Here is a 21,188-nt window from a genome sequence, read left to right as displayed (position 1 = left end):
GCGGTGCTTCTAGGACGTAATTCTTCTGTGCAGCAATGAGGATAATCCTCAAGTTATGGACCCAGTCCGTGTAGTTGGTACCATCATCTTTAAACTTAGCTTTCTCTAGGAACGCATTAAAATTCAACGAAACAGTAGCACATGCCATTTATATACAACAACATAGACATGCAAAATACTATCAGGTACTAAGTTCATGATAAATTAAAGTTCAATTAATCATATTACTTAAGAACTCCCACTTAGATAGACATCCCTCTAATCAACTAAGTGATCACAAGATCCATATCAACTAAACCATGTCCGATCATCATGTGAGATGGAGTAGTTTTCAATGGTGAACATCACTATGTTGATCATATCTACTATATGATTCACGCTCGACATTTTGGTCTCAGTGTTTCGAGGCCATATCTGCATATGCTAGGCTCGTCAAGTTTAACCCGAGTATTCTGCATGTGCAGAACCAGCTTGCACCCGTTGTATGTGAACGTAGAGCTTATCACACATGATCATCACATGGTGTCTCGGCACGACGAACTGTCGCAATGGTGCATACTCAGGGAGAACACTTGTACCTTGAAATTTAGTGAGAGACCATCTTATAATGCTACCGCCGTACTAAACAAAATAGGATGCATAAAGGATAAACATCACATGCAATCAATATAAGTGATATGATATGGTCATCATCATCTTGTGCCTTTGATCTCCATCTCCAAAGCACCGTTATGATCACCATCGTCACCGGCTTGACACCTTGATCTCCATCGAAGCATCATTGTCGTCTCGCCAACTATTGCTTCTACGACTATCACTATCGCTTAGTGATAAAGTAAAGCAATTACATGGCGGTTGCATTTCATACAATAAAGCGACAACCATATGGCTCCTGCCAGTTGCCAATAACTGTTACAAAACATGATCATCTCATACAACAATTTATATATCATCACGTCTTGACCATATCACATCACACCAAGCCCTGCAAAAACAAGTTAGACATCCCCTACTTTGTTGTTGCAAGTCTTACGTGGCTGCTATGGTCTTAGCAAGAACCATTCTTACCTACGCATCAAAACCACAACGATTTTTCATCAAGTGTGCCATTTTAACCTTCAACAAGGACCGGGCATAGTCACATTCGATTCAACTGAAGTTGGAGAAACAGACACCCACTAGACACCTATGTGCGAAGCACGGCGGTAGAACCAGTCTCATGAACGTGATCATGTAATGTCAGTCTGGGCCGCTTCATCCAACAATACTGCCGAATCAAAGTATGACATGCTGGTAAGCAGTATGACTATTATCGCCCACAACTCTTTGTGTTCTACTCGTGCATATAACATCTATGCATAGACTTGGCTCTGATGCCACTGTTGGGGAACGTAGTATTTCAAAACATTTCCTACGATCACGCAAGATCTATCTAGGAAAAGCATAGCAATGAGCGGGGAGAGTGTGTCCATGTACCCTCGTAGACCGAAAGCGGGAGCGTTTAGTAACACGGTTGATGTAGTCGAACGTCTTCGCGATCCAACCGATCGAAGTACCGAACACACGGCCCCTCCACGATCTGCACACGTTCAGCTCGGTGATGTCCCTCGTACTCTTGATCCAGTTGAGGCCGAGGGAGAGTTTCGTTAGCACGACGGCATGGTGATGGTGATGATGAAGTTACCAGCACAGGGCTTTGCCTAAGCACTACGACGATATGCCCGAGGTGTAAAACTGTGGAGGGGCACCGCACATGGCTAAAGATCAACTTGTGTGTCTATGGGGTGCCCCCCTCCCCCATATATAAAGGAGGGGAGGAGGAGGCCGGCCAGCCCTAGGGGGCACGCCCAAGGAGGGGAGTCCTACTCCAAGTAGGAACCGCCCCCCTTTCCTAGTCCAAGTAGGAGAAGAAGGGGAAAGAGAAGAGAAGAGAAGGAAGGAGGGGGGCGCCGCCCCTCCCCTTGTCCTATTCGGGCTGGGCAAGGGGGCGCACGCCACCTCTGGCTGGCCCTCTCTCTTCTTCACTAAGGCCCATTGTGAGCCATTAATCCCCCGGGGGGTTCCGGTAACCCCCCCCCCTCGGTACTCCAAAAATACCCGATACACATTGGAACCATTCTGGTGTTCGAATATAACCTTCCAATATATCAATCTTTATGTCTCGACCATTTCAAGACTCCTCATCATGTCTGGGATCTCATCCGGGACTCCGAACAACCTTCAGTACATCAAATCACATAAACTCATAATATGAATCGTCATTGAACGTTAAGCGTGCGGACCCTACGGGTTTCGAGAACTATGTAGACATGACCGGGACACCTCTCCGGCCAATAACCAATAGCGGAACCTGGATGCTCATATTGGCTCCTACATATTCTACGAAGATCTTTATCGGTCAAACCGCATAACAACATATGTTGTTCCCTTTATCATCGGTATGTTACTTGCCCGAGATTCGATAGTCGGTATCACCATACCTTGTTTAATCTCGTTACCGGCAAGTCTCTTTACTCGTTCTGTAATGCATCATCCCACAACTAACTCATTAGTCGCATTGCTTGCAAGGCTTATAGAGATGTCCATTGCCGAGAGGGCCCAGAGATACCTCTTCAACAATTGGTGTGACAAATCCTAATCTTGATCTATGCCAACTCAACAAACATCATCAAAGACACATGTAGAGCATCTTTATAATCACCCAGTCACGTTGTGACGTTTGATAGCACACTAAGTGTTCCTCCAGTATTCGGGAGTTGCATAATCTCATAGTCAGAGGAACATGTATAAGTCATGAAGAAAGCAATAGCAACAAACTAAACGATCATAGTGCTAAGCTAACAGATGGGTCTTGTCCATCACATCATTATCTAATGATGTGATCCTGTTCATCAAATGACAACACATGTCTATGGCTAGGAAACATAACCATCTTTGATAAACGAGCTAGTCAAGTAGAGGCATACTAGGGACACTCTGTTTGTCTATGTATTCACACATGTACTAAGTTTCCGGTTAATACAATTCTAGCATGAATAATAAACATTTATCATGATATAAGGAAATATAAATAACAACTTTATTATTGCCTCTAGGGCATATTTCCTTCACCCTTCTCATTGCTATGCATCTCCGTGGATGGATCTTGTGTGTGCGTAGTTTTTTTTCTTTTTCCATGCAACATTCCCCAACATACGAGGCACGGGAAGGAGCAAGGGGAGGTCGAGGAGGAGCGGGGGCTCACAGCAGGGCTGGCATGGTGGTCGATGGAGCCGGGGAGGCAGAAGTGGCAGTGGATCGACGGCGGTGAACGGGGCAGACGACTGGTGATTGTGGCGGTCCGGCGTGGTTATGCTTGATCTGATGGGCGTGGTGGATGATGATGAGCATGGGGAAGCTGGTGGACATCCCTGCGCAGCTCTGGGACAACTCTGGCCATGACGACGATGATGGCGCGGTGGTGGCTCTCCTTCTAGAGTGGGAACGAGGGGGGAAGGAGGTGTTCTGGGGATCTAGGGGGGTGCGAGGGGGCGCTCTTAACCAGCATGGGGCCCGAGGGATGCCTGCCTCGTGGCTGATCCAGCCATGGACGTCACACAGACATCCACCGTGATCGGTGAAGAGGGAAGGAAGACGACCGTGGGGGGGGGAGGGGGCTGGGTTGGGCGGACACTGTAGTGGCAGGCCGGTAAGTGCACAGTAGATTTAGTCTTTTCTCTTTCCTTTTTCTTTTACTTTTCTACTTTCTTTTTATTTAATTTGTTTGCTTTTATTTCTAATAGTAAATGGTTTTTATAAAATAGGGAACTTGGTCCATAATTAGTGTTGCAATTTTAGACACTGCCACAAAAAGTTTGGGGTTATTTTGAAAGTTTAAAAACATGTTTGAATTTAAATGGTGCATTAAGACGGTGTTGGTCCACTTCGTAAATTACTAGGGTTTAACTGGTGAGTCAAATAATGTTGGTTTCAACATGACAATGATCAAGAGAATTTATAGAATATGTGAACATTTTAGTTTTACTATTTGAAGAAATAATTTATTTGACTTTATCTTAAATTTGAAATTGGCTTAGATTTGTATCAAGTGGCAATTAGGCTTAGTTAAACTTGATGACATGACACCATTAGTGTGAGATCACTGTAGCATGACATTGGGGGTGTTACAGTATATGTGTTCAAAGCTTAGGTATGTTGTGATGCTTAGTTGAATACTATGAAAGACTAACAGAAATCTCTTTGTGCATCGAAAGTTTACTTGCCAACCAAGCTACGAAAGATATCTTCCGGACTAAGGAGTCAGTTTTTCTTGTTCCTCAAGTAGAGTTGCCATGTGCTCAAAAGCAAACCGTTGGTAATGTGTTGGTTGGCCATTGTCTGGACTGCGTGTCCTAAATGGTCATTTCCCATCAGGGAAGGCTGCGGCTATAAATAGCCACCCCGCTCCAATATTCTTTTGGTTGGCTTCTCCGCTTAAGATTCTGAGAAGATTGATTGAGCATCCCTCTCAAGATATTTGAGTTTAAGATCCACTGAGAGAAAATCAAGAGCCGAAATTTAGGTAGTGGTTGAGCATCACAGTATATCTGAGTGGAGAGGTCTTGTATCTATTACTCTTGAGAGCTGCATACTCTGTAGACAGATAGGTGTCGACTTGAGTGACGAAGAGTAATTGTCCTCACCAAGTCAAAGTCTCCAGCAACCAAGAGTAATTGTGGTTCATGAAGTAAGTCTGTCAAAGGTTTGGAGATCACCGACAAGTATCTACCCCGATTGAAATCAACTGAACTCTGGCCATATTCGTATTGAAGGAGAATAGGATGAAGAGATGTTTGCTCATGTGTTCAATCACAAGTCCCTCCCACCGGATGTAGCTCTTTTACAGAAGAGTGAACTGGTTTACCAAATCATCTGTCGCCATCGAGCACCTCTGGGTCATTCTATTCTACTGTAATACTTTCAGTAGTTTATCTTTAGTGCAACATGTTTTGATAGATATCTTTGATCACCTATCTGCATCTACTTATATTCTGTCTCATGGGCATATTGTTTAGTGTATTTCAGTTTGTTGTGCTTAAATTCATATGCGTGGATGCTCGACTGTTGATCCTTTGGTGTTACTTTGTCATTCAACCGAGTTATGCTTTGAAAAATATCTCTAGCAGCACTCTGTCATTATTGTTTGATTTCCTTTTGCATCTAGTCTATCATGCTGCTTGAGATATTTTCTTTCTGTGTCACTATTGTTTACGTGAACGTTCACAGTTACTATGCTAAGCAGATCAGCATTGCCTTCATTAGTAGTTTCGCTTAGTCATTTGCAGCTAACTCATTTCTCTTCCTAGTAGCCGCTCCTATTTACCTTCTGTGTACATGCTCCTGTATTTTCTTCCACTATTGGGTCTGAGGGATTTGAAGTTCCAAACGAAATTTTAAATCTCCTATTCACCCCTCCTCTGGTTGGTATACTTTCAGTCCTTACAGATTCATCTAGAGTGAGTTAAAAATCACTTAGAATGCACTCATGCATGTTCAATGATAGAGGATTCTCGTGCGTAGATCAGATGGATGCTTGATATGTCTTCAATGTATCTATAATTTTTTATTGTTCCATGCTAGTATATTATCCATCCTGGATGTATATGCATTATTATGCTATTTTGTGTCATTTTTTGGGACTAACCTAGTGCCCAGTGACAGTTGTTGTTTTCCCCTTGTTTTTATCTTTTACAAAAAATCAATACCAAACGAAGTCCAAACGGAACAAAACTTTTTGACAATTTTTCTTGGACCAGAAGACACCTAGAAAGCTTTGGGAGGAGGCCAAAAAAGCCACGGATGGGACACAAGCTCACGAGGCGCACCCTAGGGGGGCACCCCCCGAGCTTGTGGGCCCACCGTGACACCTCTAACCCTAATCTCAGCTCTATAAATACTCAAATATTCCCAATATATCAGAGGGCACACCAAAAATACTTTTCCGCTGCCGCAAGTTTCTGTCCTCATGAGATCCCATCTGTAGGCCTGTTCTGGTACTCCGCCGGAGGGGGATCGATCACGGAGGGCTTCTACATCAACCTTTACGCCCTTCCGATGATGTGTGAGTAGTTTACCATAGACCTACGGGTCCATAGATAGTAGCTAGATGACTTCTTTTCTCTCTTTGATCTTCAATACAATGTTCTCCTCGATGTTCTTGGAGATTTATTCGATGTGATCTTCTTTTGCGGTGCGTTTGTTGAGATCCGATGAATTGTGGATTTATGATCAGATTATATATGAATAATATTTGAGTCTTCTCTGAACTCTTTTATGCATGATTAAGATAGCTTTGTATTTCTCTCCGATCTATTGATTTGGTTTGGCCAACTAGATTGAGTTTTCTTGCAATGGGAGAGGTGCTTTGTAATGGGAGAAGGAGTAGCGAGACACATGTTTGTATTGTTGCCATTAAGGATAAAAAGGTGGGGTTTATTCATATTGATTGGATCTATCCCTCTACATCATGTCATCTTGCTTAAGGCATTACTACGTTCTTGTTAACTAATACACTAGATGTATGGTGGATAGCGGTCGATATGTGGAGTAATAGTAGTAGATGCAGGCAGGAGCCGGTCTACTTGTCACACACGTGATACCTACATTCATGAGCATTGCCTTAGATGTCATCATAACTATGCGCTTTTCTATCAATTGCTTAATAGTAATTTGTTTACCCATCATATGCGTTTTTTCTATAGAGAAGCCTCTAGTGAAAATTATGGCCCCTGGTCTATTTATCATATTATTTTCAAATCTATAAAAACCAAAACCCCAAATATACTTGCTGCAATTTATTTATCTTTACTTTATTTTGCACTTTTATTTTCCTTTTATATCTACCTCTATCAGATCTCATACTTGCAAGTAACCATGAAGGGATTGACAACCCCTTTATCGCGTTGGGTGCAAGTATTTGTTTTTGTTTGTGTAGGTGCTATCATTGGAGACTTGTGTGTCCCTCCTACTGAATTGATACCTTAGGTTTTTAACTGAGGGAAATACTTATCTTTACTTTGCTGCATCACTCTTTCCTCTTCAAGGAAAAAACCAACGCAAACTCAAAAAGTAGCAATGATAGTGGATCAAACTAGAATCTAAGGACTACAATAATTTTGATGATGCAAAAGCACACACATTGAGATAGTTCACATATTGAGATAGTTCGAACCAGTGCCCTATTTCAAGTTCTTCAAAAAAGCCTAGCATGTATTTTATAATAAAATAATGAGCGACTCGTCCCAAGACAAGGGTCTTCGCCTTGTCTCTGGTGGCCTTAGGTCCATGGAGGCACGGTGGACCACAGCCTCTGCCGGTGAGAGGGCTCCTGCTCCGTTTTTAGGTTTTTTGTAGGGTTGATTAGAATTTGTGTCATGCTTAGGAAAGCGAGACAATGGTGGCTCCCTATAGTTGAAATAAAGTTTCCCCGCCTAGTCTTCGTTCCGGCGATCCGTACAACGTCGTCGGAAGGCGTGTGGAGGTGTCTCTCCAACGGATCTCGTGGGATTCAGTCGGTGATGATCTTCAGTGGATCTCCATGGATCCAGTCTTGGTGCATCTACGTTCGTGCGTTTACAGGTTGAATTTTTCCGATCTACACTTCTGTTCATCGGTGAAGGTTGCTGTTTTGATGCGCTGGTCCTATGGGGCATGAGCATGACGACTTTCCGACTGTCTACTACAACAAGTTTTGTCAGGCTTCGATGAAGAAGAGGCCATGACGGCGGTGCGATTTCTGCTCGCTTCAGTGCTTGTAATTGTCGCTAGGTGGTCAATGGACCCGATGTAATAATTATTATTTATGGTGTTCTTTGTACTACCACGAGGTTGACGAGCAGATTGGAAGTTCTCGAAAAAAAAGAGAAGATATGTTCTCACTGATTAAGCGTTGGACAACGTGCAGGAGTCCAAACCCACATGAACCAAATCGCTCTCCTACACAGTACATCCACTCATCCAAAGAATCAAACCATCGTAGTCTTATTCATCCATCTTCCTCATCCAACGGCCGCTAATCGTCGGCAGGAGAAAACAAACGAACAAAAGGAAAGGGGCACGAAATAAACACCCCGTGCTTCCCCTCTCCTCCGCGATCCCCCTCTCCCCTCTCCTCTCCGTCGCCGCCGCTCGCCGCTGAGTCCCCAGCACCGCCGCGGCCCCTCCCTCTGTTAACTTGAGGCTTGGGAGGTGCTTCTTGATCTGGAGCTGTGGGCGGTTGCCTCGCGTCCAGATTGATCATGAGCTCCAGAAGCCTCGTCCGATCCCCGGTAAAACCTTCCTCCCGCTTCACTAAGCCTGTTCCTTGTTGTATCTCCTAGGCGTAGCTGTCTTTTAGAATTTATTTAGTTTCCGAGTGGGAACTGGAGCGTGCAGATGAGTGAAAATGTCCTTGCTTTCTCGAGGCTTCCAAGAACGGGGGAAGAAACGGAGGGGTTGTTCAAGTTTTCTTTTAAAATTTTCTCCTCTCTTCCTCTTCTGCTCTGCATTTTGGGTAGTTAACTCTTGATTTTGCATGTGGAATGTGATCCTTTTCCCAGACTTTCTACCACTAGCTCTGAGATCTGTTTCTTGTGTCTAGTTGCTGGCTTTCCTTCCTCTCCGTGGGCTAAATCTTTAATGGAGCTGGATCATTGTCGTGTAATCACGAATTTTCAAGTTTTCATTACAAATGGAGAGTTTTCTATGGTCACAAACTTTTCTCCTGCTGAATTTTACATTGTTTTTCTATGCATCGTAGTATTACATTGTTTTCCTTTCTAAGCAAGTATAGTACTATCTCCGATCCAAATTAATTGACACAGCTTTAGAATAATTTTAGTGCAAAGTTGTACTAAAGTGGCGTCAATTAATTTGGATCGGAGGGAGTATTGATTCATAGTGCTGCGGTGGGAAATACTTCCCTAAGACTAATGTAGCATCTTATTGAGAGATATTAGGGTACTGCTATATTGTTGCACGTGAGTACTACATTAAGTTTTCATCTTAACATGGGCACGGAAATACTCCTTTTTGAGCATGTTAGTTGACTTTAGATCTTGCTCTCATATTATGTATTCATCATATTGCAGGTATCCTGTAGTGCTGTAAACGAATGCTTTTCCTACAATTCACGCCGCCCAAGAAGCTACTATCAGTATTCTAATACCATGAAGCTACAGACACCGCAAGCTGGCCAGATGCTTTTGCCTCGCAAATTATGGAAATCTACTCGATTGCAGACCACCCTTCTCATCCAGAGGCGGACTGTATCAAACTGTTGCTCTGACCTTAGTACCACTTACACAGAGCAACTTCCCAGCTATTTAGCACTTAATGTTTTGCAAGACCAATCAAATGCGAAACAAAACAATATTCGTAAAGTCCTTGTCATCCTGAATCCTAATTCTGGATTCCGTAGCTCTCGTGAGGTTTTCTACAAGAAAGTGCAATCAACACTGAAGGTAAGATGTTTCTAGATTTGCTATAAGTGAAAATGTTTATGTTGGTTTCAACTACCAAAAAACATCCCTTTCAGTTTCATGGTACTGATCGTCTTAGTTTCTGTCATTATCCATTGAGAGTGTATTGCCCTCTACTTAGTTCTGTGAAATACTTAATTTACACAAGACAGCAGCGAAAAATTCCTTCTGTTTTTAATTGGCCGCATATGCCTGTTAATATATATATATTGCTACCTGAGTGCTTTTGAGTTTGAATTTTGATCTGGTGCAGCTTTCAGGCTTCGCGATGGAGGTTGTTGAAACAGCATATGCTGGTCATGCAAAGGTGCTTGCTTCTACTGTTGACCTCAGTACATGCCCTGATGGTAATATCAACCGCGTATCTGTTTTTGCAATTGTGCTTTCGTTTCATTGCTCAATTCACTGATGTTTCCATTCGTTACAGGCATTATCTGTGTTGGGGGTGATGGAGTCGTAAATGAGGTATTGTTTTCATCTCCTTCCATATGTTTCTCACTGGACTGAACTGGTAACCTGTTTCACTTTCTGCTGATCTCCATCGGTTATTATTTGAAGTTTGAACTTTGAACTGTGTAGCACTCATACTTGTCCACACCTTGTACTTGTTTTGGACAACAACACACCACTGTCATGTATTGCAGGCCTGTCAAATTATTAATATACAAATAGAAGCATCAGTACCCATTCTGCTAACTACATATTTCCATACATTAAACAGGTTGTGAATGGTTTACTTGGTAGAGACGATTTGAAAGAGGCGCTTCAACTTCCTATTGGTATAGTTCCTGCTGGTTCCGATAATTCATTAGTATGGAGTGTTCTTGGCATCAGGGATCCTGTGTCAGCAGCAACTGCTTTAGCTAAGGTAATTTTGTGATGTTATGTTGAAAGTGATAATTTTCTTCATGAGTTCTGTTGACAATTTGACATATGGTGTGTTGTTGTCATATTTTACATGTGACTCTGCATATTAATATGTAAGTTCATATTTCTGTAGGGTGGTTTCACACCGATTGATGTGTTTGCTGTAAAATGGATCCAAGCTGGAGTTACTCATTTCGGTTTGACGGCTTCCTACTGTGGTTTTGTAGCTGATGGTAAGTTTACTTCTTCTGTACGTGTAGCTCTGTAGTAGTGCATGTGATGATTGACTCTTATTGCATAGCTGATTCGAATGATGCTAGTCTGTGTTAAAACTTGGTATAATAACCTAGTTAGACAACCTTGTGGAAGGTATTGTCTTCGGCAACAAAGTTATATTTTGTTCTTATTTGGTTTGGCTGTTGGTAAAAAACTATGAATAGAAGAGACTTTGTTTGTGATGTTTGGAGATCATACATAATACAAAACAACAGCAAGAGCGAGAAGGAATGACAGAACTTCTACTATGATCTTGCTAACTATGTGGGATTACAGAAATGCTCATGGTTCTTATCTAGATATTTGAGAACTTGAAATGTTCTTCTGAACACTTCTGTTTGTATCCTTGAGAATAGGAACAAGATTAAATTACTTTATGATTTTGATGACATTGAAGAAGATATCAGATTAATTTGCTTTAAAGATCCACTCATGCTTGTTACCTCTTATTGGTTGACGATAATACCCACTAGGCCACAGTTCCAGATTGGTGTGATTTTACTGCACTAATGCATCCCGTCTTCTGTTTTACATAACCATAGCTATGATATGTTTTTAGTCACCTTATGATCTCGAATTTATTCTCTCTCTTTTTTACAGTTCTGCAATTATCTGAAAACTTCCGCCTGCAGCTTGGGCCCTTCCGTTACGTCATCGCTGGCATTCTTAAGTTTTTGTCCCTGCCCCAATACAAATTTGAGGTGGATTATCTGCCTTTATCACCAGAGAAAAATCCTAACTTGGAGTCACCGATTGAAAAATGCCATGGCCAGCTTTCTGATGACAGCAAGGTTAAGAGTGGTACTTATATGGATAGTAGCACTGGAGATAATTGGGTTAAGAGGAAAGGGGAGTTTCTTGGCATTTTGGTCTGCAACCACTTCTGCAAGCCTGCCCAGGGGTTATTTTCTCCAGTTGTTGCACCAAAAGCTCAGCATGATGATGGCAGTCTGGACTTGATTCTTGTACATGGAAGTGGAAGACTCAGATTATTTTGCTTCTTTGTTGCCTATCAGTTTTGCTGGCATCTTCTACTCCCTTTTGTGGAATATGTCAAGGTATTGAAACTTTTCTACTCCCCCAATTAAATCTAACCACCTCTTTCACTTGGCTTGTGATGGCTGTTTCAGGCAGGCATCTTGAATCTGGACCTAGAGCTATCTTTTGTGTTCTTAAAATTAATTGCATCTCATGACTCCTCTCACTCTACGGACTCACTTTGTAGATTGTTGAGTTGAGTAATAATTACTTCTGTCGGTCTGTGACACTCAATTTTGCGACCATTTCTTGCAGGTAAAACAAGTAAAGATTAGGCCAGTGGGCAGTACCCACAGTGGTTGTGGTGTCGACGGCGAGCTTCTTCAGGCGGAAGGCCAACCAGAATGGCAGTGCTCTCTGCTCCCAGTACAAGGCCGGTTGCTTGGCCGGCATCCCAGAACATAGAAGTAGGTTTGTGACTCATCCAGAAGTCGTGCTGACAGTTCCGAGCAATACTACAATGTACCCATTAAATTAAGTGGTTAACAAAGTATTGTTGCACTGTAAAAATGTGTCTTCTTCCATTATTTTCACCCATTCTCTTAAGGTTGTAGATCTGCAGATGAACTCCAGGTTTGTAGGCCCCCATTGATGGGCAAGTGTATATTCCAGGAAAAGTGAGGCTTCCTTCTCTTCTTTGCATGGAAGTACAATGCAGATGTAATGTTAAGCTTAGTTTTATTCATTATTCTGATTGTCTGTTTAAAGTGGCCTTTGAACACCATGTTTTTTATTATATTATATGTAGATGTACAAAATTTGTTTGATTGCATAATCTAGGCATCATTACAAAATAAGCAATGTTATTAGCTCAATGGACCACAACTAAATGTGGACTATGAGAAACTCTCGTTTTTATGCACCATTAATGTACATTTCACTAAAACTCCCAAGATAAAGATAACAAAGCTCAGCTATGTTAACATTGACAGATGAAATTCCATAGTAATCAATTTGTCTGGTCGCAGCGGTGGCACGCTAGGGTTTGCATAGCTTCCAACTTTGTGGGACCTCAACCAACTCTTTTTTTTCGTGTATAATAACCTTTTAGTAAAGCTGAATACATACATGCAACCTCAGACCAAAATGTGGATAATGTTGTCAATCGGTTCGCTCCAACATCTCAAATTTAAAACAACTCGTCTTGCAATTCTCTCAACTAAAAGACGAAATGAAATCATCTAAAAAGAAATAAATGAAATCAACTAAAAGAGGACAAAAGTGAACCACTATCTAATACTCCCTCTGTCCTAAAATTCTTGTTTTAGATTCTAAGACAAGAATTTTGGGAGGGAGGTAATATATACCTACGAGCAGAGAGGTGAATCCACCAAATATCTGATGTTCATCTTCAATCCTATATTTGTGCTATCATGAACCCACCACATGACTTCTGAGCAAACCTGTTCTCTGATTTCAGTTGATCACCAGCTTGAAATGAGAAGATGCCCCCATGGATAATTTTTCAGAGTGGTAGTGCCATCATGAGCTATCTATTGCAACCCATAACTCCTAGACAAACGTGACACAGGATTAACGGACAATTCAACTAAATCCAGAAACCGATACGAGAGCTTATCAACAACGAAAAAACCTCAGTCTCACGAGAAAGAAATTGGCAGGGTCACAGTTTGTATACAACTTTGCATGTTTGATTCAGACAATCTAAGTCTCGCAAATAACTATCCTATACCAGGAATTTTTTTAACTACCCCTTACAATCCTAAGTTCATCTAGCCCACTCGATGTCCATAATAAAAAAAATAAACAAACATGAACAGTTTATTCTTAGTTACCCTCAACCTGACACCATCAGCAACAGAGTCGTTTGATGATTACATGGGTATGAGCTTTGACAGAGACTGTCAGCACAAGGAGCTGGTGGCGAAAAAACTAAATACTTTACAATTTTGATAGCCCCTGATTGAATATGGGCAATGTTCATATGATGAGAACGTCTCCATTTCAAGCTCCAGCTGCCGAATTTGTCAGCGATGAGCGAGTCGGTGACGTGCATGCAGCAAGATCTCGTTTGCTCTTGGACTTCTTCATCTTTGCTTTGAATCTGGACTTAACCATCAATGTGTCCACTGTGTTTGCAAAGTTGCCAATTGCCATTGCAATAAGCAGGATCCCACACACCACAACCTGTGACAGCATGCATAGGTTATAAAATGGGTCCAATATGATAAATCATGGTTGCATCAATAGCTAGAAGTTCCTTACCTGCCACTCAGGAATGATCCCTCTATGAGCTGTCCGAAGAAGTAAAAATCCAACATAACCCTCAAAGACCTATAAATAGAAGGGAAGTCAAGATAATTGCCTCTGGCATTGTACATTTGTGAGAGAAATATTATAACTTGATGTTATGAGGCGAGAATGCTCACTTGATCGCACAGAAAAACCAATCTAAATAAATGACCTGATACTATTATTCAAACAGGTAAAAAAGGATCTAGATAAATAACCTGATACTATTATTCAGACAGGTAAAACAGGAAAATTTAGCACATCATGCCAAGATCAAATGTGAACTATGAATACAAAACTAGTCTATCCTTCATGAGCTTGGGCTGATATTTGCATATTTAATACTCCCTCCATTCCAGATTACATTACTCGCTCCTTCCCTTTTTTCTCCCACCCCTTGGTGTATTTTGTTTCGTTAAGACGAGCATTTGACCAGCACTTACACTATTAGTATGTAACTAGATAATTGCCCATGCGTTATAGTGGGAGCATAAACATTCTAGTAGGTTACCCTATGATTTACCTGTCCATATTAATGTGATTGTGTGAAAAAATAGGATTTAATTTGATAAGCACTTATTGGTAAGTACAAAGTTAGTACAAAGTTGAGTCACTTATTTTGGGACGGAGGGAGTATTTATTAGCTTACCCAAGAAAACAGTTTTTTATTTGGCAAGCCAGTTGAGGCAATTTTTAAGAAATAGGATGGAAAAACCATGAGATGGGAGGGGATAAATCAAAATAGGAAGAGGAGGGGGAACGTATGTAAGGTTGGACGAAGGACGAGTGTACGACAAAACCTTATGTGTTTTTTAAGTAGGAGAGAAGAGATTTATGTGATACAAAATCATAACCACAACTCACACAAGTACTTTTGAGTACGAATCTAATGACATCATTTTATGCCACATAAAGTATATACTAACAGAGTAATTGTTGGTCAAAGGCTTAAAGATAACAGCATACCTGCAAGAGAAAGAGGATGGGACACAACAGCAATAGTTGGCCTTCAACACCAGCAGTCTCGCCCCACACGACGTCCATCCTTTTAGCCTGACGGAAAGAAACATTCAAGTTAAAGAAAACTACTTCGACTAAAGTTTCAGCAGATGATTGCACCGGTAAATGGATGTAGTAGAAGTCATATGGTGCCTAAACATGCCATGCGACAAGATAGATGGTGCAAAGATAATTTCAGTTGAATAAAGTTCATAAAAATCGTGAAGTTATTCACAAAAGGAGCTACTGATAAGGAAAATAATAGGCTAGAACTACCAGAGTAAATACAGAAAGAACCAGTTTTTTTGCCCTTCTCTATCAAAATGTATTACCTTCCCCAAAGCAATTCGAGTATATAGTCTTTGACGTTGATATCTGTTCTGCAACATCATGGCAAACCCTTGCATCACAGCCCAGCACAGAAACAACTCGACACCTCTCTGCAAAAAGAGCACAGGCTAAGCACATGCTTCCGTGTTTGGAACAGAAGAGAAAGATTTATAAGCATACCTGTTTGCGGGCACAATCAGGTTGTCCCTTAATCCCCCATGTGAGGCTCACCAGAGCCATCAGCATGGCACAATAGTGATGGCATACCCACCTTAAGAATAAAATGAACTTTTGTTAAGTGCCAAATGCACCAAAAAGAACTAACTTTACTGGTGCTTATATGCATAATGAGTTAATGACTTTGAAAAGAACAGACAAAATTATAACAAGTGAAGGCCAGCAAACAACATGTCAGAGGTGGATAAACAGGTATTGGAGAATAGAATTGTTGTTATCTTTTAGTCAGGTAAGGCAAAGCAACATAATATCCCCTTCAAATGAGAGATGAAAATACTGGTCGATACTAAATGCAATGAATCACCATTAAGAAAAAACAATGGATCCACAGTAGTTAAAGATTGTTCCTTACCAAGGACGGATATCACTTCCATTAACTCGCAATATGTTCTCTCGCAAAGCTAAAGTTGTATAGAGCAACAACAGCCAGGCCTGTTAAACATAAGATAAGTTGACCTGTCAGTTTATCTTTCAGAACATAGCATCAGTTCATATTGTTACCAGATTACCTGAACGAGCATCAGAGCATACCTGATATAGCTGAACTGGCAATGCTGGAAAGCATCCATTCCATAGCCATGACCGAAGAAACAACAGAATCATCGGAAAACCAAGAAACACTATGGCAGTCCTATCCTGAAAAAAGAGAGGAATAAAGATTAATAAGTGTAAAGTATTTCCAGCTAATGATTATTATCTATATCAGTACACGGTTCTCCACAAATCTAACATCTATATCTGCAAAACAACTCAGACATTGCTCAGCAGGTACATCTTTCACTTTGTAGAAGGTTTAAAGGATAGTATTCCCCCCAAAAGAGTACTCGGATCAAATGGAAAACTAAATTTCAGAGCTGTTTATCTATTGGTGGCTCAAACACACTTGCAGCCAGCTTCATGCTAAGCCCTCATTTCAAAATACGAATAGCGGACTAGATTTTCACCAATGATAACACAATTTTACACATACCCTGTAGCTATTGTATTCCTCCTTCACCTTGAGCTGTACCTCCTTCCTCGCGCGGAGATTCACTGGTCCCAATAACAGCTTCAAAAAAGTGCCTGTAAACCCCCAAGACAGAAAAATATTAGAAGAACAAAACCTCAGAAAAGAGAGAGGTATATATGAACATGACAAAAATGAATAACAAGCTCAAGCTGAAGAAGAGCAGCAATCACCATGCGCCTTGCTAGGGAGAATCGTCGCAATGTCACCATCACTTATGAGGCATGACGCTCGATCCAAGTCCTCGTGGACCTGCCACAAGCACACAAAGAGGCCACAGTCACATCACCAGCAGAAAAGCATGCTGCATGCACATTGTGACGATCAATGAATCAGCAGCATCAGACGCCTATAATGGCGCGGTGATTCAGAGAGACAGGGTCCCAAAGGCTCCCCAGGCATCCACTGGTACGTCTTGGCAGTGCCTGAAGTCAAGATTTCCACAGCCCACCAAATTGCAGTTCCACGCACGCACGTAGATCTTCCGCAGCGAGTGATCCGGCGCGGGGAAGCAGCGCAGCGCAGCGGCGCGGAGCCGAGCTAGCGGCGCTAGGAATCCTAGGCGCAGCAAACACCCGCGCGGCGATCTCCTCGGCGACCCGCCGACACACCCACGCGCACGCAACGCACGCACGCACACTTGGAGAAGGAGGAGGATGACCCGCGCGGCAGCCTGGGAGCAGCAAGGTTGGTTACCTTTTCGGTTTGTGCGTTGGCGGCGGCCTTGCGCAGGCGGGCGACGTCCTCCCTGAGCGCGGCGGCGCGGCGGCGCAGCGCCTCCTCCTCCGCCCACGTCCGCGAGAGCAGCGCGGCGGCGGCGTCCTGCAGCTCCCGCGCCTGCTCCGCCGCGCGCGCCGCCGCCTCCGCCGCCTGCTCCCCTGCCTTTCTCTCCTCTCCCATCTCCTTCCTCCGGCGCCCTTTCCTTCTCTTCTCTCTCTAGCTGCTGCTAGCCCCCTCCCTCCCTCCCTTGTCGCTCTCTCTCTCTAGTCTCTACTACGCGGTAGGCTGACGGGTGGGGCCCACGGCGAGGGGAGGAAGAGGGAGAGAGGAAATGGGCAGGCAGAGAGAGGTGTGGGTTGGTTTGATTTGTGATCCGGTTAGATTAATGCGGTGCGACGAGATGCGATTTGCCCATTTCAGGTCTTCTTAAATAGACCCCTTTGCCTTTCTTTCCTTTCCTTTTCAGTTTATATAGGGGCAGTGGAGATGAGTAGATTTGGAGGGTGTTGCGATTAGATTTCTACTTTCCTTTTCCTTTTTCTATCGTCGACAAAAGTTGTCCCTCAGATGCAAAGAGTCGATCTCAATCACTTTCTAAGCACACGTGGATGGATACTAAACTATCTAGTAGTATCTCTACGGTAAGATCACGGTAACATTTATTCTCAAGAAAAAAAATATATCACTCCCCTGACTGCCAAATTTAGGGGGCGAAGGTACATGCAAATTTCAAATGGCCAAGAGTTAGGACCTGATTTTGTTTTGTTTTGTTTTTTAGGGGTTTGGTATGTTTTCTGTTATTCTTTCGAAGGAGATAGTGTTTCTTGTGGGATGGCGTGGAGTGTGGACGTGCGGTTTGATCGCATGAAATACACGCATGTCCTTGCTCCGTCGATGCAGTGCGATGATGCTAGTGTCTTTACGTGGCAGTTTATTTTTTAGGTTTTGTCGTGTTTGTGCCATTAGCCGTGCACGTCATCGTATATCGACGTGGAAAGAAGCCCGTGACATGATATTTCATCCTTACTGGTGTTCTCACATCATATGATCATTGAATTGAACACGAACAGATCTAGAGATAAAAATGGAAATCGTGACGAATGGTCTTTTGCTTTGCTTTATTTGGGTTGTCATGCGCTATCTTTGTCCCCCATCGCACGACATGATTTTATTTTGTCCGTGATCTTCTTGATATTTCCTCTATGTGGGATGGTCACATTTGTATCAACCCAGAATAAAAATATATAAATATTCTTAAAAACTATGCAAGCAAGGAAAATGTAAAAATAGATACTACCAAACGCACTACAACAAACGGTTTTGGCGGTTGCTAGGAAAGCAAAGGCTCTATGGTTTACCGAAGGACATGCAAGGTTCATATTTAGGAGACCAACGTACATGCAAATTTCAAATGACTAAGAGTTAGCACCTAATTTTATTTTGTTTTATTTTTGAGGAGTTTGGTATGTTTTCGGATATTCTTTTGAAGGAGTTAGTGTTTATCGTGGGATGGCGTGGAGTGTGAATGTGCGGCTTGATTGCATAAAATACATGTGTGCCCTTGCTCTGTCGATGCGGTGCGATGATGCTTGTGTCTTTACGTGCCGGATTACCTTTTACGGCTTGTCATGTTTGTGTCATTAGTCGTGCACGTCATCGGATATCGACGTGGAAAGAAGCCTGCACCATGATATTTCAACCTTGCCGGTGTCCTCGCATCATATGAATGTGAGCAGTTATGCACATCACTGAAGTGAACATAGACAAATCTAGAGATGAAAATGGAAATCGTGGCGCAACGGATTTTTGCTTTGCTTTACTTGGGTTGTCATGCGCCATCTTCGTCCCCCATCACACGCCAACATGATTTTATTTTGTCGGCGATCTTCTTGATATTTCCTCTATGTGGGATGGTCACATTTGCATCAACCCAAAATAAAAAATTGATAAATATTTTTTTAACTATGCAAGCGAGGAAAATGTAAAAATAGATACTACCAAACGCACTACAACAAAAAGTTTTGGCGGTTGCTAGAAAAGCAAAGGCTCTATGGTTTACTGAAAGACATGTGAGGTTCATATTTAGGAGACCAACATACATGCAAATTTCAAATGACTAAGGTTAGCACCTGATTTTATTTTATTTTATTTTTAGGGGTTTGGTTTGTTTTCAGATATTCTTTCGAAGGAGCTAGTGTTTATCGTGGGATGGCGTGGAGTGTGGATGTGCGGTTTGATCGCATGAAATATACGCGTGCCCTTGCTGTGTCGATGTGGTGCGATGATGCTTGTGTCTTTACATGACGGATTACCTTTTATGGTTTGTCGTGTTTGTGACATTAGCCATGCACGTCATCGGATATCGATGTGGAAAGAATCTCGTGCCACGATATTTCATCCTTATCGGTATCCCCACGCCATACATGTGTCAGCAGTCGCGCACATCATTGAAGTGAACACGGACAGATCTAGAGATGAAAATTAAAATCATGAGGCAATGGTTCTTTCTTTGCTTATTTGGGTTGTCATGCACTATCTTCGTCTCCCATTGAACACCAATTCGACATTTTCATTTTCTCCTTGATCTCCTTGATATTTCTGTTCTATGAAATGGTCATATTTGCACCAATCCAAATTAAATAGATACATATTTTTACTAACTATGCAAGCAAGAAAAAAGTAATTACTTCCAAACGCACCACAACAATGGTTCTCGTGGTTGCTAGGAAAGTAAAGGCTCTATGGTTTACTGAAGGACATATGAGGTTTATATTTTCCTAAAAACAAAAAAAATGTAAGGTTTATCACTTGTACGATGTTGTGTTAAATGTAAGGCAAGCAAGCGTAATTAACAATGTTTTCACGCCGTTTATGCTCTCATGTGACGGTTTACCTTTTAAGAGATTGTCATGTTTGTATCATTAGCCGTGCACGTCATCAGATATTGACGTGGAAAGAAGCCCGTGACACGTTATTTCATCCTTATCGGTGTCCTCACGTCATACATATGTGAGCAATCATGCACATCATGGATAGATCTACAGATGAAAATGGAAATCATGACACAATAGTTTTTTGCTTTGCTTTACTTGGGTTGTCATGCGCTATCTTCGTCCTCCATCACACACCAACAAGACATGTTTCCATTTTGTTTGTGATCTCCTTGATATTTCCTCTACGAGGAATGGTCACATTGTATCAACAAAAATAAAATAGATAAAAAATTAACTATGCAAGCAAGAAAAGTGTAAAAATAGATACTTTCAAACGAAGCACAACAAACGGTTGTCACAGTTGCTAGGAAAGTAAAGGCTCTATGGTTTACCATATTTCTATTTATCACTTGTACGATTTTGTGTCAAATGTAAGGCAAGCATTAGTAACTACTTCCTTCGTCCGGGTTTATTGGGCCCCTAAGTAACTAAGTACGATCTGGATTTATAAGGCCCCTCGCCTAGAAAACAGCTCTAGAACATCTAAAAAGTAGGATCTTTAATGCCACACTAATTACACTAGGCATGCATGCGTGCGTGGGCTGGGATTGGGCAAGCTTGGTGCATGCAGGCGTTAGAAAGATAGCAGTGTGAGAAGCGGAGCTGCTCGCCGTGTTTCGAGGGAGAGTGTGCAGTTACCGCAGAATAAATCAAACGCCTCTTGGTTCCGCTGCTTTGGCTTAGGGACCCAATAAACCCGGATGGAGGGAGTAATTGTTGGTGTAATAATTTGCCTCCGTATGTTTTGGAGATTGTTGACAGAAACATGCATGGACTGATTTTTTTCGCTAGCGCACATAGAGAGAAATAGTCCATGCAAGTCTGAGGAGAATACTATGTCTAGTGTTAAAGTTCGAAGAAGTTCACCGAAGATTATCTGCATGGCAGAGAAGGAAGATCTACATTTCCAGAAGAAATGAGAGCGAGAAGATTGTAGTGAAGGAATTGACCCCTTAAGAATATTGCTGACGC

General features: G+C 42.0%; 2 protein-coding genes across 2 annotated transcripts; one reads left to right on the top strand and one right to left on the bottom strand.

The window, feature by feature from the left end:
- The first annotated feature begins 8,065 nt into the window (after positions 1-8,065).
- Positions 8,066-12,399, top strand: LOC119337704 (sphingoid long-chain bases kinase 1-like). Its single transcript, XM_037609864.1, has 8 exons — positions 8,066-8,306; positions 9,108-9,479; positions 9,751-9,844; positions 9,925-9,962; positions 10,219-10,365; positions 10,498-10,597; positions 11,241-11,698; positions 11,934-12,399. Exons 1-8 carry the CDS (start codon positions 8,277-8,279, stop codon positions 12,081-12,083), a joined length of 1,389 nt encoding a protein of 462 aa, XP_037465761.1. The 5' UTR covers positions 8,066-8,276; the 3' UTR covers positions 12,084-12,399.
- Positions 12,400-13,281: 882 nt separating this feature from the next.
- Positions 13,282-17,403, bottom strand: LOC119337758 (transmembrane protein 120 homolog). The gene is made up of 10 exons (XM_037609940.1): positions 17,200-17,403; positions 16,677-16,755; positions 16,468-16,559; positions 16,029-16,133; positions 15,850-15,929; positions 15,441-15,531; positions 15,263-15,370; positions 14,898-14,984; positions 13,905-13,973; positions 13,282-13,826 (listed from the first exon to the last, which is right to left on the bottom strand). Exons 1-10 carry the CDS (start codon positions 17,401-17,403, stop codon positions 13,644-13,646), a joined length of 1,098 nt encoding a protein of 365 aa, XP_037465837.1. The 3' UTR covers positions 13,282-13,643.
- Positions 17,404-21,188: the final 3,785 nt, after the last annotated feature.

This window comes from Triticum dicoccoides, chromosome 7B (assembly GCF_002162155.2).
Source record: "Triticum dicoccoides isolate Atlit2015 ecotype Zavitan chromosome 7B, WEW_v2.0, whole genome shotgun sequence".
Classification (NCBI taxonomy): domain Eukaryota; kingdom Viridiplantae; phylum Streptophyta; class Magnoliopsida; order Poales; family Poaceae; genus Triticum; species Triticum dicoccoides.
This window is presented reverse-complemented; position numbering and strand designations above follow the sequence as displayed.